This window comes from Diabrotica virgifera, chromosome 2, assembly GCF_917563875.1.
Source record: "Diabrotica virgifera virgifera chromosome 2, PGI_DIABVI_V3a".
Lineage (NCBI taxonomy): Eukaryota > Metazoa > Arthropoda > Insecta > Coleoptera > Chrysomelidae > Diabrotica > Diabrotica virgifera.
Window position 1 is genome coordinate 168,610,337 of NC_065444.1, and position 16,624 is coordinate 168,626,960.

Sequence of the window (16,624 nt, forward strand, 5' to 3'; positions counted from 1 at the left end):
TGGTTCTGTAACGTGATATTCTTGTTAGTTAATTAACTCAAAGTAGTCGTTTGAATCAAAATTTTTATATGAGACTATTATAGGAGATTTTTATTGAAAACCATCACGTTTTTTGATTTGGTCACTGGCAAACTTCTTTTGATGTCCAAGGGGTAGATCATTTGAATGTCGCAGACATACAAACCACTGAAGCGGTTTTTAAGATGTCACATGCAATAGCTGGGTTTGATACTTTCTGGCATACCAGACAGCGGATACCCATATCCGAAATATTTGCACCCTGGCTCATGCGTAAGTGTTATGTGTTCTTCCACGATCGATTGACCATAAAACTTGGTAGGTACTGTTTTTTACTTGAGCTAAAGTTTTGTCTTTGCGTCGGTAACTTTCTTCTTTTACCGTTGTTCTCTCTGATTATATTTGTTTTTGTTTTCCCTATCAATCGAGCTTATCACCATTTTTCTGGGACCTCTTTGATTTAATAGAAATTCGCGCTCATCCAGAGGCACTTTTTGAGATTTGCTACAAAGACAAATAATTATTTCAGATATTATTCAGATAATTATTTCATTATAATTATAATGAAAATTCCTTTTTAGCAGAAAAACAATTGTTAACATCTGTTTTATTAAAAAATGATTATCCTTTATCGTTTATAAATAAGGAATTGTCAAGATTGGATCGAATGGAACAGAACAACTTAGAACGGGATCCTACAACATTCACCAGAAATAATACGAGGAAAATATCAATACCATATATAAAAGGACTATCCGAGAAACTTAAAACAATAGGAAATAAACTCAACATTTCAACAACATTCAAAACAACAAACACATTGAGATCTAGTCTATCTAAATCTAAACCTAACAATGATTAAGAAAGAACAAAGAATTGCATTTATAAAATATCTTGTGAATGCGAACAATTTTATTTAGGTGAGACATCAAGACCATTAGACGTTAGAATAAGTGAACATCAATCTTATATTAAAAATAGAGAATTTGAGAGATCTCAAATATGTCAACACGCATGGGATAATGAACATAGAGTTCAGTGGAGAGATTCAAGTATAGTCCTGAAAGAATCAGATAGTAAAAAGAGAAAAATCAAAGAAGCGGCTCTAATTATGCTAAATGAAACCAATTGTGTCGCAAATTCCTCGGTAGAATGCAGTAGGATGTGGTTACCCATACTGAACGAGGAAGTCAATAGAAAGAAAATACCAAGATTAGTAAGTCAATAATATCGAGCTAGTACATATTTTATATTTTAGTATTACTTATATATCTAGTATTATTAATATTATTTATAATTTAAACATGTTACAAGTCAGAATTTGGTATAATTTTTTGAGAGTAAATTAATGTAAGACCAAATACTTACGATGTCGGGATAGTATCACAGGGTTTTTTCCTGGTTTTCCCTTGTGATTTACTATGATTTCTCTAACGCGAGAATTTTACTGTCGTTGCATTTGGTTGTCTTTTTAAAGACAGATCACATGCTATAATTTTTTATGACGGATATTCTTGAGTTGGGGTTGATTTCATGTAATCGAATGAACTATCTTTCAGTAAGTCGTCCCAGGAACGCAACTCATAAATATCGGCAATATCATTTTAGTCTTCTACTTTAAAATTTTAATGTATAATATATGTCTGAATTGCCAATATAAATGAGTGAGATTAAATAAATTATTAGAAGAATTGTTTTGCTTAGCAACAACACTTGTTTATTTTAGTAATATTTTGTATTTTGACAACGGCACCCGATTTGGGCGTCGAAACGTTAATAAAATTATTTTTTTCATTTTAATTGTGGCTTATCTCCCATATAAATAATTAATCATTATAATCAGAGTGTCACATTTGCATGTTGCAAGATCTAAACGTGTAGTTTTACTTTTGTTCTCAAAGCATTGAATTTTATTTTTGTAAAATTCACTGTTTTGCCTGTTCTTAAATGGTTTATGCCTGAATAATTCTTGTATCTTAAATTATTGGAATTAAAGCATTTTCCATATTTCCTCCAATTTAATTGCAACCTGTTCGGCAATACCAGAAAATTCTGGCTCTTTCTTGCTGAGTTTTTTATCCTCTTGCAACCACAAAACTTCATCGCATGTTTGTATTTCGGTAAAACATTTTCAGGTATATTTGGCGGTTGCCCAAAAATGGGGCCCCACAGCACATCTTAATTTTATTCCTCATGGTCCTGGTTTATCTATTTTAAAAATCTTTAATTTACAAACAACAATAATAACAAAGTAAGGCATCGCACCAAACATAAGTGAAAATTACACGCACGGACTCACGAAGCAGGACATTTCAAATGGGTGGGGAAAATAAAAAAAACAAATAAAACTTTAAATATAGTTTAAATTTGTAATTGACAACATTTTAAGTTTTCTTTAATTGATCTTAGATTGAGTTAACACATGTTTTATTCCAAATAATATAAATTGAAATTTCCATAAAAATCAGATATTTAATAAAATTCAAGGTCGTTGGGGGGTGGGGGCAGAAAACTCGCTTAGAAAAAAAATTAAAAATACTAATATGCTGAAAAATAACGCTAGCAACTTTTTCACGCTATTAGATATAACATTTCCAACTTTTATTTTTTCGATGCACCCTAATGTAGAGGGTAAGAAGAATCTAAATCCAAAGTTCCAAGTAAATCCGTCGTGGCTGGGAAAATTACACTTCAAAACGGTCATTTACTGGGCTATTATTTAAAAGTTCAAAGATAACTAACAGCATCTTTTGACTTAAGTGGATAGAAAATTAATTGGTTTTTAGTGGCAACAATATAAACATCCCATTTAAAAATAATTAGTTGAAGGGCTAATTGAATTCTAGTGTGGTTGAAAACTACTTTCTGCCTATTATGAGGGTATTGTTTACTGGCTAATCGAATATTATTCAAATATTTTGTAATGAGTTAAAATGAAATTATGATTAGTAACATAATGATAGTCATTTATATTTTTAATATTGTATTAGAATAACATCAAAACATATAATTTATTCTTCCCAGTAGTGGGCCAGAGGGAAATTTTTATGACTAACCTTTTAGGAAATACCTGAACAATGGAGAACGAGGGAACGAATTCTACCTACTATTCAAAAAAGGAAAAATATTTCGGACTTATTTCGAACATATATTTTTCACCCCCAAAAGGGGGTGAAACTCACCCCTGAGGCAAAAGCACACATCGGCACAATATCACTTTTTTTCTTTGACTTGTTAGCTATGTGTATGCCAAATTTCATGTCAATCCAAGCAGTTCTTTAAAATTTCGAGGTTTTGCAATATTTTACCTTTAAAGAACGTACTACAAAGCAGAGTGCGCAAAAAATTTAAGCGAATAATTACAACATGATTTCCCCCTTGATTACATGATTACAACAGCCTTAGCTTATTCCCCATATTCACCATTTTTGAAAAAACTCACAATTGGAATTCGAAATTTGGTAACCGAAATTACAATAATTCATGCTTAATTTTATTTGTTAATTATTATTTTCGTGCCGAAAAGTGGTTTCATGCCGATTGGTATTATAACTCCCATGCACTGAGGCTGAAAAACATTTGCGTAGATTGCATTCACGGGAAAATTTTTAGAGAACTATGCGGCAGCAAATAGGTATTTCTTGGGGATTTTTTGTGGGGATATTTTGTCAAAAAAAATGGTTTACGGGCGTTTCGCCCCCGCCGTTTCGCCACCGACCGTTTCGCCCCCGCCGTTCGTCCCCAGCCGTTTCGCCTACGAACAGTTTCGCCCCCGAACCGTTTCGCCCCCGGGATTTTACCCAACATTTTTAACTAGTTTGAGTTATACATTTACCTATTGCTCATTTTTTTGTTTGTTTTTCTTAGAAGTGCTTTGTTACACATATTTATAGTAGATAAACAGGATTAATACATAATTGTTCTCAGAAATAATTTTACATATTTTCTTACACAAAGGATTTTCTTCTCAGAAAACTAATTTTGCCTTACATACAATTTACGGACCTCAAAAATGATCAATAGGTAAATGTATTACTAACATTGTATTTATAACTCAATGCAACTAGTTAAAAATGTTAGGTAAAATCCCGGGGGCGAAACGGTTCGGGGGCGAAACGGTTCGGGGGCGAAACGGCTGGGGACGAAACGGCGGGGGCGAAACGGTCGGGGGCGAAACGGCGGGGGCGAAACGTCCGTATCCCAAAAAAATTGTGGTGATTTTTTGTCCGGGATTTTTTGTGGGGATTTTTTGTCCGGGGATTATTTTTCCGGAGATTATTTGTGGGGATTTTTTGTCCAGGGATAATTTGTAGGGATTTTTGTCCAGGATTATTTGTCCGGACCCCTTCCAAAGGGGTATCAATCTGCCAATGAACAAGCAGAATCGCTTATAAAGAGGAAGAAGAAAAACCTTTTAGGAAAGCAAAACCAAAATCAACCAAATCAAAATTTCTTTTTCAACCTTTTATTATCTGATACTGAGACTTTCTGCAAAACCAACTAAAATAAAAAATTATTCCAGAGGGTAAAGTAAATAGATAGTACAACAGTATGTATTTAGTAGTATTATTTAAAAAATGTTTAAATGAATGAATTTAACAGAAAGTACCTACTTTAAAAGTGTGTAAAGCATTTAATGTATATCTGAGCGCTTTCGGCTTAAAAAGCCATCTTCAGAGCTAAGATCAAATTTTAAAAAAATACCACCACATGAGAAGGATCCAGATCCTATCGTTCGGAAAAAAGTAAAGTAAAAAATTGGCACAGAAAAAACAAAAGGTTTGGTTACAGTGCGGATGCGAGCAACCATACATCTGGACAATGCTGAGATGAGAGGTGACATAGAGAGTGATTTAAATCTGTACAAAACCTATAAAGTCTTCTGCAAAAAATTGTTAATCTTTCTTAGGCGTACGTATTTATAGTCTTAGTTTATTGTTTTTTTTGCACTAATACCTAGGCCACAGTATATAGAGGTTCCACAGTAAAATCACTCTTCTGTCGGCGCTTTGATCTCAAGAAGTAATACCGGCAGTACGTACGCAATTGGTAATTCACCAGTGGTGGATGCGGGTTTTCCCTGTTAAAAGCCGTACGTTTCTATGCGAATAGCAATGCGAGAGTGGGGTAAAAGCGACTGCCAACATTGCGCGACTACAGATTTTACTTCCAATTTTTCGGAGAGTGGTTCTACTGTCCCTCTTTATACTGTGCCTAGGCACTATAAATGCAGAACTAAACAATAATATAAATAACGGATTTTCAACGAAATTTTAAGTGATCAACTGACTATTTCACGATCTGGAAATATAAAATATTCTTTAAAAAATGGTCAGAAATTCTATAGAATGGAGAACTAATATTACTTATTTGAAATTATTCTTGGAAAACAGGTCCTTTAACAAATCCCAAGAAGGATGTATTTAAGGCAAATATCCTTGAAAACAACCTCTTAAGAGAAAATTTTTATTGTCGAGAAAGAATTATAATTCGCAGGAACTCATAATGTACATAACAAACAGGTGTATAAAGTTCTTTTTGTGGGGTTCAAAAAAGGAAACATTTCGGGATTCACTCCAGTTAAACGAGTGGAACCGTAAAGCAATCAAAACCACTCACAGCAAGAGCCTAGAAAACTTATTAGACCGGACTGTATCGTCGCCCCCGCTAGCGAAATTATTCCGATTCGATATTGTTGCACAAACTTACTCAAAAAGAGGTCTTTATAACATATCCACAGGGTGCCGGGCGGTGCCGTGGTCGAAAAATTGTTTCAACAATTTTTTTAAACAAATTCACAAAAATAATTTGGGTCATTCTGAGCCAAAAAGGTATCTGGTAATTTTTCTCCAAAATTGATTGTTGTCGAGTTATATGTATTCGATTAAAAATTTGAAAAATGACAAAATGGCCATTTTCAAGGCTTAATAACTCTATTAAAAATTATTATTATGAAATTCAAGAAGTGACCAAATCAAGTTTCAAACCTCTTCTTCAATGTCCTGAAGAGATGTTTGTCATTATTTTATTACGAAGCTGTTATTTTTAATTATTAACAATTAGCGCTATAGTCCAGGATGTATCGTCTCCCCCGTTAGTGAAATTATTCCGATTCGATTGTTTTGTTCACAAACTTACTCAAAAAGAGGTCCTTACAACATTATCCACAGGGTGCCGGGCGGTGCCGTGGTCGAAAAATTGTTTAAACTTTTTTTTTAACAAATTCACAAACATATCCACATCATTTTTTTCACTTCGAACAAATTTTTTTTAGATAATTTGGGACATTCTGAGCAAAAAAAATTGATTGTTGTCGAGTTATACGCGATTTAAAATTTGAAAAATGCGAAAATGGCCATATATCCATCGACCTCAATACAACCATCGACGTCAATCAATTTTAGAGAAAAATCACAAGAGAAATTTTTTGCTCAGAATAACGCAAATTATCTAAAAAAAAAATTGTTCGCAATGAAAAAATTATTGTTGTGAATTTGTTTTAAAAAAATTGTTTAAACAATTTTTCAACCACGGCACCCTGTGGATAATGTTGTAAGGACCTCTTTTTAAGTAAGTTTGTGCAAAAAAATCTAATCGAAATAGTTTCGCTAACGGAGGCGACGATACATTTGGACTATAGCGACGATACATTTGTGGTCAGTTGGGTAACCTACAACACAAAATTTTGACCTGTTGTCTTATTTCTAACAAAGTTAATATGTTTTTAAATTCACTGTATTCTTTGACTGATGTCCACCATCCGGTTAATTTAAATTATTTATTAACATTAGAAAATAATGAGTTGGTATACCGACTATTGTATAAACATATTTTAGATATTAAACTTAAATTGTAATTGTAAAATATAGAGTAAGTATTTCTTGTAAATTGTTATATATTAAAAGGAAAAAGAAAAGAAAAAAATATAAATAAAAAATATAAAAAAAAATACAAAAAAATATATACAAAAAAAATAATAGAAAAAAAATATATAATAAAAAAAAATATAATAAAAAAAAATATATAATAAAAAAAATATAATAAAAAAAAAATATGTAGATAAAAATAAATGACGAACTTGGACAGTCCATAGTAAAAAGCTTTCGAATTAAGTAGAGGGCTAAAGAAGAATGTTGCAGTTTTTGCTGTGGAACTCTGAGAACATCATTTAGAAAAAAAATATATAAAAAATTATTCAAAAAAAAATAAATACAAAATTAATTATTTATTAGTAGAATTGTTTATTAGAGATTAATATTAGTATTAGTTTTAGGATAAGATACGAAAAAATGACTAATAAAATAAAAAATAGTAAAATTGGCGAATGGATTTAGTGTCCGCAGTCATATAAACCCAAATAAACAACGACTATAGCGCTAATTGTTAATAATTAAAAAGAGCAGCTTTGTAATAAAATAATGACAAAAATCTCTTCAGGACCTTGAAGAAGGGGTTTGAAACTTGATTTGGTCACTTTTTGAATTTCATAAGAATAATTATTTTTAATCGAGTTATTAAGACTTAAAAATGGCCATTTTCGCATTTTTCAAATTTTTAATCTCATATAACTCAACAACAATCAATTTTAGAGAAAAATGACAAGGGACCCTTTTTGCACAGAATGACCCAAATTATCTAAAAAAATATTGTTCGAAATAAAAAAAATTATTTTTGTGAATTTGTTTAAAAAAAATTGTTGAAACAATTTTCTCTACAACCGTGTTAAAAATGCAATTTTTAGCACTCCATGCGAGCGTTAAAAATGCTACTTTAAGGCACTAGTGCTTTAAAATGTTTAAGGCACTTAGTTCGTATTGACCGTATAGGCAATTTTGATGTAATGTCAGTCAAGTTCAAGTAAAAGTTTTTGTAGATATTGTCATGTGGGTGATTATCTGAAAAGTGAGTCTCACCATGTCTTTGTATCAGAAATTGAACAAAAATAATTTAATTATAATACTAAAATCATTACTGAAATGCATAACATGTACTCAATTAGTGCATTCGAATAATTTTTCAATTAAAATTATTTTTAGTAATAATTTCATGTAAATAATGTTAATTTGTAATTCCCGTGTCATGTCCCGAAACTCATATCACAAATATGTTCATCACAGTTTCTTTATCCTTCTACTTTTAACAACCTCTGTTTGTAATTTGATTAAAAGAATAATTTAATATTTAAAATCTTGAAACTCAAAGCTACATAAAGTCAAAATTCAACTACAAAAAAAATTATATATTTTGTCCCTGGCAAAATGAGTAATTCCCGTGTTACAAACAAAAATTGTTTGTAAAAATCATAGATGTCTCTACTTTCAACGACGCTGACAGCCGGAAGCTTGTGAATCACCGCTGTGACTCCTAACCTATTTGTTAAGCATTGGAAAGCAACGAGAGTGGATGTATTACTGTTTAAAGCACTGCAACCACGTGTGTAATATTCAACAGTGTAATTCCCGGGGTAAGTTTATTTTTGGTAAAAATAACAAATTTTGCAAATTTTTATGCATCATTCAATGTTAGACTTATTTAGAGTCTGCTTTATAATATAATATTATTCAATTTTTTATTTTAAAGCTTATAATGAACGTAAAACACGTATTTTGTAATTCCCGGGTCAGTAATTCCCATGTCTTTTTAGTGACACGGGAATTACAAGCAAGACACGGGAATTTCAACCACTTGTTATTTTATTATTGATGTTAATTTTTTTTCCAGAATCATGGCTAAACTTTCCAAAGAAGAGCTTTTACGAAGAAAACGAGAAAGGGAGAGAGAAAGACGCAGGAAAATAAGAGAAGATCCAATCAAAAGAGCTGAACAACAACAAAAAGAAAAAGAAAAGTACCTGAGGCAACGAAAAAGTAAAATAAAAAAATCTATCAATGAGATGACTCCAAGACAACAAAGACTGAAGAGGAAACAATGGAGAACTAATTTAGCTGCATTCAGACAAAGACAAAAAGCTCTGAAGGAGACTGGACAACATTTGGAAAACAATACACCCCCAAATTCTTCAGATGAAGAAAATGTACCAGAAAACATTAGAGCCGATATTGGGCGAAGAAGGGCTATTCAAAATAGAGTTAAAAGACATAGAGAAAAAGTAAAAACAAGAGAGAAAATTAAAAAGCTAGAAGCTGCACTAGAAAAATACAAAAAAAGGTATCAGAGACTTAAAGCGGAAAAACAGAAAAAAGAGCTAGAGATGAAACAGCCTAGAACTCCTTTAACACCACTAACGAACACTGATTTGATTATCGATGAAACACCGTGTACTCCAAGAAAGAAACTTAAAGTTGATGAAATTAAGAAAAAGATTCTTTTTGGTCAGGTTATGGAGGAACAACTAAGACATTCATACAAAGAGTGTGAGCAAAATAGAACAAAGCAAGTTATAAAGAAACTTATGTCTGGAAATATTATAAGAAAATATGGATTGAAAAAATACTGCTCAAGAAAGATTGGGTTTAGGAATTTGAGCCCCAAAAAATATCAAAATAAGTCTATCTTAGTACATGAAAAAAAAAGGTCTGTAGGTATGGATACTGTTCAACGACAGATACATAAGTATTTTAACGAGGATTTAAATTCGAGAATTTGTGCTGGAAAAAAAGAGTACATAACTCGAAATAAAGTAACGAAACAGAAACGATATTTAGCAGATACAATGATTAACCTTCACAAGAGATTTTTGAATACTTATCCAGGTATTAAGGTGAGCTACGCGTTTTTTTACAGATGTCGTCCGTTTTGGATATTGCAAATGAAAGTTTCCAGTAGAGATACTTGTATGTGCACTACACACGCAAATATGGAGCTTATTACTTCTAGTTTATTTCAATTCGGAGTTTTAAGTTCAAAAAATTTGACTACCATTATTAAAAGTTTATGCTGCGAGAAAAAGACTGAAAATTGTCTATTCCGTGTGTGTGAAAAATGTCAAGAGGCTGTTATAACATACAATAACCACGATAAAAACAAGCCTGTCAAATATTATAAATGGTCAACAAAAAAAGAAGGATATTACGACCCCAAAAGTAACACAAATAAAACTACGATTAAAACCGTAAAAATTCTTGTTACAATAACATTGGGATCTTTAATTAATGAATTTGAATCCAAATTGACTGGATTTTTGGCACACGAAGCATGAATATGTCAACAATTCCAGGTAATTTCGGGCCTTAAGAAGCAACTTTCGCAGAAATCTATCCTAATACACTGCGACTTTAGCGAAAATTATAATTTAAAATATGCCCAAGAAACACAATCGTTTCATTTCGGAGGCTCAAGGCAACAAATCAGTTTACATACAGTCGTCGTCTACAAAACAACTGCAGATTCTATTGTTAAACCTACCTCTTACTGTACGATGTCAGAATGTCTTAAGCATGATGTTCCTGCTATTTGGGCCCACTTATTACCAGTGCTAAAGGATTCAATAGGAGATGCCACTACAGTTCACTTTTTAAGTGATAGCCCAGCGACCCAATATCGCAATAAATTTATGTTTAATTTTTTGGTCAAAAATTTAAATCGACACTTTAGTCAAATAAAAATGGTGACATGGAATTATTGCGAGGCTCGACATGGAAAAGGACCACCTGATGGTATTGGAGGGGTATGTAAACGAACTGCTGATCGTATTGTAGCACAAGGATCTGATATTGATTCACTAAGAACACTCATAGACGTGCTTGAGAAAAATTGTGCAAAGATTAAGTTTTATGTCATCACGGAACAAGAAATTAATAAGATAAGGCAACAAGTGGAACAAAATGATAACCTTATTTTTAAAGGTACTATGAAAGTACATCAGGTAGTAACAAAATTTTCGTCAAAATGTTGGTTTCGCAGTTTGTCTTGTTTCACGTGTGAAGAAACATGCCATCATTATGGACTTGGATGTTTGAAGTATAAAGATTTTGATTCTAAAGATGTTCCCTGTACAAGCAAGACTTCAAAGTTGAGATATGAAGATGTTTACAGTGATTCTGAAGAAGATGGAGTTGTAATGTCTTCAAAAATAAAACCAGGTTGCCACATTCTTGTCGAAGTTAAAATTGACGCTAAGAAAAATGTTTCCAATGAAAAATACAAATATGCAGCTATATGCCAAAGCGAGATGGATGAAGATGGAGAAGTTAAGTTATGTTCCTCAAAATATGCGAAAGTAAATCGAAGTTATTTAGTTTGGACGAAGAAGACATCTCATATGTAGATTTTAATAATATTTTACGTATTCTTCCGGATCCAACTCTTGTCTGCAAAGGCAATCGAATTTACTATTCGTACCCAACGGAACTTGACGTTTTTGAAAAATAAGGTTTTTTAGTTTTTTAAGATTTAGAAACATATTTAGGTTATCTTTTTTTATTTATGTTTGAGTTAGAAAGACATTTGATTTGTATACTTTTTACATTATAACACACATTTTATAATCACTAGTATTTTATTGTAATTCCCATGCACTTGGCGTAATTCCCGTGTCTGCCCTTTTCAGAAAATTGTAAAAAAATCAAAAACCGGTCTTAATTCAGAACGTTTTTTGATAAAATCTTTTTTCTAATAAAAAACCACATCTAATAAAATGAAAATTTGATATCTTATTTGAACTTTTTTGTTTGCCAAAAATCTGTATTATGAGACTCACTTTGCAGAGAATCACCCATGTAATAAAGTTTGTACAAAAAATATTGTATGATATGCGTGTTAAAAAGTACATTTTTAAGGCACTCATGTGTATTGCAGAACTAAACTTTCACATGCGTGCCTTAAACGCGTACTTTTAACACTTGTATCATAAATAACTATTTCGACCATGGCACCGCCCGGCACCCTGTGGATATGTTATAAGGACCTCTTTTTGAGTAAGTTTGTGCAAACAAAATTATTTAAACCCCCCCCCCCCCCCCCCAAAAAACGCTGTGTTTAACTAATGGTACCACAATAATGAATTAATTGGAACGTATACAAAAGTTTGGGGGGGTTTAAAGGAACAAAACCCCATAAAATTTTTATGGGGTGGACAAATTTCACTATAATTTTGTTTTAATACTTATGTTCCTGCCATAAGAATGATACATGTCCATTTTCAATAAAAAATCTCTAATAGTTTTCGATTTGTTGAAAAAAATCGATTTTCATTTTGTAACTTCAAAGGGCTGTAACTTTTTTTATGATCACATTTGTACTAAGGTAAGAGGTTCAATCGAACTATTTTTGACCCAGAATGTGTGGTATAATTTATGTCCAATCTTTTCGGGACACCCTGTATAAAGTGGACAATAATTTTCAAAATTTAAACAAGTATGTACTTAAGAAATAAAAAATGCAGAAAGTCTCAAAAACTATAAAACGTGTTATCAAGTAAGAGGAGCAAATGTGGGATCAAGGCAGTTTTATAGAAAAAATATTTCAAACCAATTATTTTTAATTTAGTGGAAGACGACGCGACGATTCATCAGATGAAAATTATTATTAAAGCTTGTCCGTGTAAGTAAATATTAACTGTAAGGTAAGAATATCTGAAATGAAAAAATCGAAACGGTGTAAAAACCTGCATTACTTCGGGGTAATTATCAATATAAGAAAGAGAATAGTACAGATGAAATAAGAGCGAAAATAAGTTTAGGTAAAGCAATGACAGGAGCCTTGAAACTTATCTGTCAAATATCAATCAAACAGAAAAGAAAAACAAAAAACATATACAGCGTGTCTACTTAAGTTGGAAACATATGGGAAACTTTTTTATTATTAATTTTACGAAAAAAATTTATTCTTTATAAAAAGTTCTGCATGCACCAAAACCTAATATTCAATCATCAGATATCAAATTTTCTCAATATTATACGAGGTATGTCAAAAAATATGAATTTCGGTCAAGGATAAAGTACCTGTATTTCTCTCAATATCGAAAATTCGTATGATAAAAAGTTGTTTGGAATTAAAAACTAAGATCAAATATGCAATTACATGCTTCTAATTGGAAAAAAAAATTTCTCAAAGTTATGGATTCCCAACATCGTTTTTAATTATTACAAATATGATAACTCGTTTATTATTCATTTTATGACAAAAAGTTATTCTTCATAAAAAGCTTTGCATGGTCCAAAATCTAAGACACAAGCATGATATATCAACTTTATTAATTTTATACGAGGTGTGTCAAAAATATGAAATTCGCTCAAGATTATAGTACCTTTATATTTCACAATATTTCAATTAGAAGGATGTTATTGCATATCGAAACATAGTTTTTAATTCTAAACAACTTTTTTAATAGCCGTTTTCAATATTGTGAAAAATAAAGGTACTTTACTCTTGAATGAAATTCATATTTTTTGACATACCTCGTGAAAATTTAATAAAATGTGATATCTGATGATTGCATCTTCGGCCTTAGGACATACAGAGCTTTTTATAAAGAATACCTTTTTTTCGTAAAAGTAATAATAAAAGAGTTATCGTATGTGTAATAAATAAAAACGAAGTTAGTATCAATAAATTTGAGAAAAATTTGGAAAATATTTTTTTCCAATTAGAACCATGTAATTGCATATTTAATCTTAGTTTATATTTCCAAACAACTTTTCATAATAAGAATTTTCGATATTGAGAGAAATAAAGGTACTTTACTCTTGAACGAAGTTCATATTTTTTGACATACCTCGTATAATATTGAGAAAATTTGATATCTGATGATTGAATCTTAGGTTTTAGAGCATGCAGAACTTTTTATAAAGAATAACTTTTTTTCGTAAAATGCATAACAAAAAAGTTTCCCATATGTTTCCAACTTAAGTAGACACGCTGTATGTAGAATTATTGTATAAAGCGTTACGCTATAGTCTACCATTCGGAGGTTTGGGATGTTACCAAAGCTAATAAAAACAAACTCATGACGACAGAGATGGATTATTTAAGATGAAATTGTGGTAAATCAAAACTAGAACGGATCAGAAACAAGCAAATGTGAGATCAGGGACGCGCCAAGTAACTTCGGCGCCGTCGTGCGAAATATTGATAAGCGCCTTTATCAAAATTACCAGGGTAAAAATATTATAATCAATGACTCCTTCACATTCATTTCAACGTGGAAAACCATGAAATTTTTTCTACATCTACTTAGATTTTTTTAAGGAAACAATAAGTACACAGTACACTTATAAAAAATAATATATTTATTCTTCTTCTTCCTTCTTGTATGTAGGCTTTAAAGCCTGTTTCTTCCTTCAATATTAGCCTCCTAAATTGTTTAGATTATCGCACCATCTTGTTCTTGGTCTGCCAATACTTCTTCGTCCATTTGGTGACTTAGCTCGTGCTATTCGTACTATCCTATCCTCTGCCATTCTACTAATGTGTTCGTTCCACTCCTGTTTCCGTTTTGTCACCCATCCATTTATATCTTCTACATTATTTTCTTATGTTTTCGCTTCTCTCCCTATCCAACAGACTTTTCCCTCATATTCGTTGAAGTATTTTCATATCTGGTGTTTCTAGTAGTCTAGTAGTTATTAAATAGTTATTTATGAAACAGTTCGTGAAGTATGCTTTTTGCGAACGCACGCGATATTTAGAGCACGAGCGACAGCGGGGCGAGTGCTATACATCGCGTAAGTTCGCAAAAAGTACTTCACGCACAGTTTCATACAATATTTTATCTACTCTACCATAAACAAATAAAAAAACTGCGTCACTGGAATTCATTTCTATTCTAGAACTTTGACATTTAAAAATCCTAACTACTTTCAAACCACAAAACTGTCAAAAATTTTGTTGTAAGTCATTGCTCATATTGTCATCACCATGACAACGCAAAAATTAAGGATATTTGATTATATGAAAGTGTGCCAAAAAACCCATTGAAAGTGTGCGAAACAGTAAATCCCATTTAAAATCCATTTTTACTTCACGCACACTTTAAACCCTTCACGCACTGCTATCTATAATGACAGTTTTCACAAACTAAAAACTTATACATAATATGACATAGAGTAGATAAATTGCATTTTTAACACGGTTGTAGAAAAAACATATTTATATTGCGATTTTTTTAAACAAATACACTTATTATTATGAAAACCAACGGATATTTCTTATAGAAATTGAACTCTTCCTGTTTTACCTTTGGCAGATTCATTAATTAATTAGATTTTCAATATTCAGGTCCTTTAAAAACTCAGATTCTATAAAAATGATAGCAATAGTCTAAGAGCTAGTGAACCCTCCGACTAACGGTCGTCCTGTAAGGCTAAAAATTTTTCTAGTGATAATTCATAGCACACCAAGGCTAAAAACCATGACCTGGCAGGCCTCAGCGGTGCACGTGTATCTACCAGGTGAATCGAAAAGTGCAAATTTAGGGGGTAAAATAAACTTTCTCCTGTAAGGTTTAAATTTAAGTATGTGTTTGAGTAAGTCATTTAGAAGAAATGTGTACAATGACAGGCGATTCTGAAGAGCATAAGACCTTGCCAGGCGAGGGGAACGATTAGGGGTTTTTCCTAAAATTATTCTTTTTGCATCGAACAAATTTTTTTTAGGTTGTTTGAATCATTTCAAACAGAAAACGTCTTTAGTGATTTTTCTCTTAAGTTAATAGTTTTTGTTATATGAGCGATTGAAAATTTTGAAAATTGAGAAATCGGCCATTTTTAACCCTAAATCGGACATTTATAAAATATCGAAAACCCCTTTGTTTTTTTAATTGCTAATCAAGCATGTGCGACACTGTAGTATAAGTGAGGACGTTTGAGTTTGCATAAATTCATTATCTCGAGAATGGGCAAATTTCAAGAGAAATCCTCAGACAGGTCGATTTTTATTTTTGAATTAGGACTTTTTGGCATATATATAATACTAGTGACGTCATCCATATGGGCGTGATGACGTAATCGATGATTTTTTTAAATGAGAGTAGGGGTTGTGTGATAGCTTATTTGAAAGGTTATTTAATTCTCTATTCAGTAATATAAACATTAACATAATTATTTATACAGGGTGTACAAAAAAAATTTTTCTTCTATTTGTCAAATTTAATCAAAGTTAATTTAATAAAAAAAAATGTTTTATAAATAATTATGTTAATGTTTATATTAGTGAATAGAAAATTCAATAACCTTTCAAATGAGCTATCACACAACCCCTACTCTTATTTAAAAAAATCATCGATTACGTCATCACGCTCAGATGGATGACGTCACTAGTATTATATATATGCCAAAAAGTCCTAATTTAAAAATAAAAATCGACCTGTCTGAGGATTTCTCTTGAAATTTGCCCATTCTCGAGATAATGAATTTATGCAAACTCAAACGTCCTCACTTATACTACAGTGTCGCACCTGCTTGATTAGCAATTAAAAAAACAAAGGGGTTTTCGATATTTTATTGCAAAAAACTCTTCGGGATTTCATCAATCAATGTTTAAAGAATATCTACGTATCTTGGCAACATTGAAATTTTTAGATAAATGTCCGATTTGGGGTTAAAAATGGCAGATTTCGCAATTTTCAAAATTTTCAATCGCTTATATAACAAAAACTATTAACTTAAGAGAAAAATCACTAAAGACGTTTTCTGTTTGAAATGATTCA

The 16,624-nt window shown here is 31.6% G+C and overlaps 2 protein-coding genes across 4 annotated transcripts in view; one reads left to right on the forward strand and one right to left on the reverse strand.

Annotated features, from left to right (window-relative positions):
- The window catches only part of LOC114329737 (protein tramtrack, alpha isoform-like), a 133,667-nt gene that overhangs the window by 90,079 nt on the left and 26,964 nt on the right, over nt 1-16,624 (reverse strand). The gene's annotated exons all lie outside the window — the stretch shown is intronic.
- Nucleotides 8,108-11,690, forward strand: LOC126879705 (trichohyalin-like). The gene is made up of 2 exons (XM_050642890.1): nt 8,108-8,482; nt 8,740-11,690. Exon 2 carries the CDS (start codon nt 8,744-8,746, stop codon nt 10,175-10,177), a length of 1,434 nt encoding a protein of 477 aa, XP_050498847.1. The 5' UTR covers nt 8,108-8,482; nt 8,740-8,743; the 3' UTR covers nt 10,178-11,690.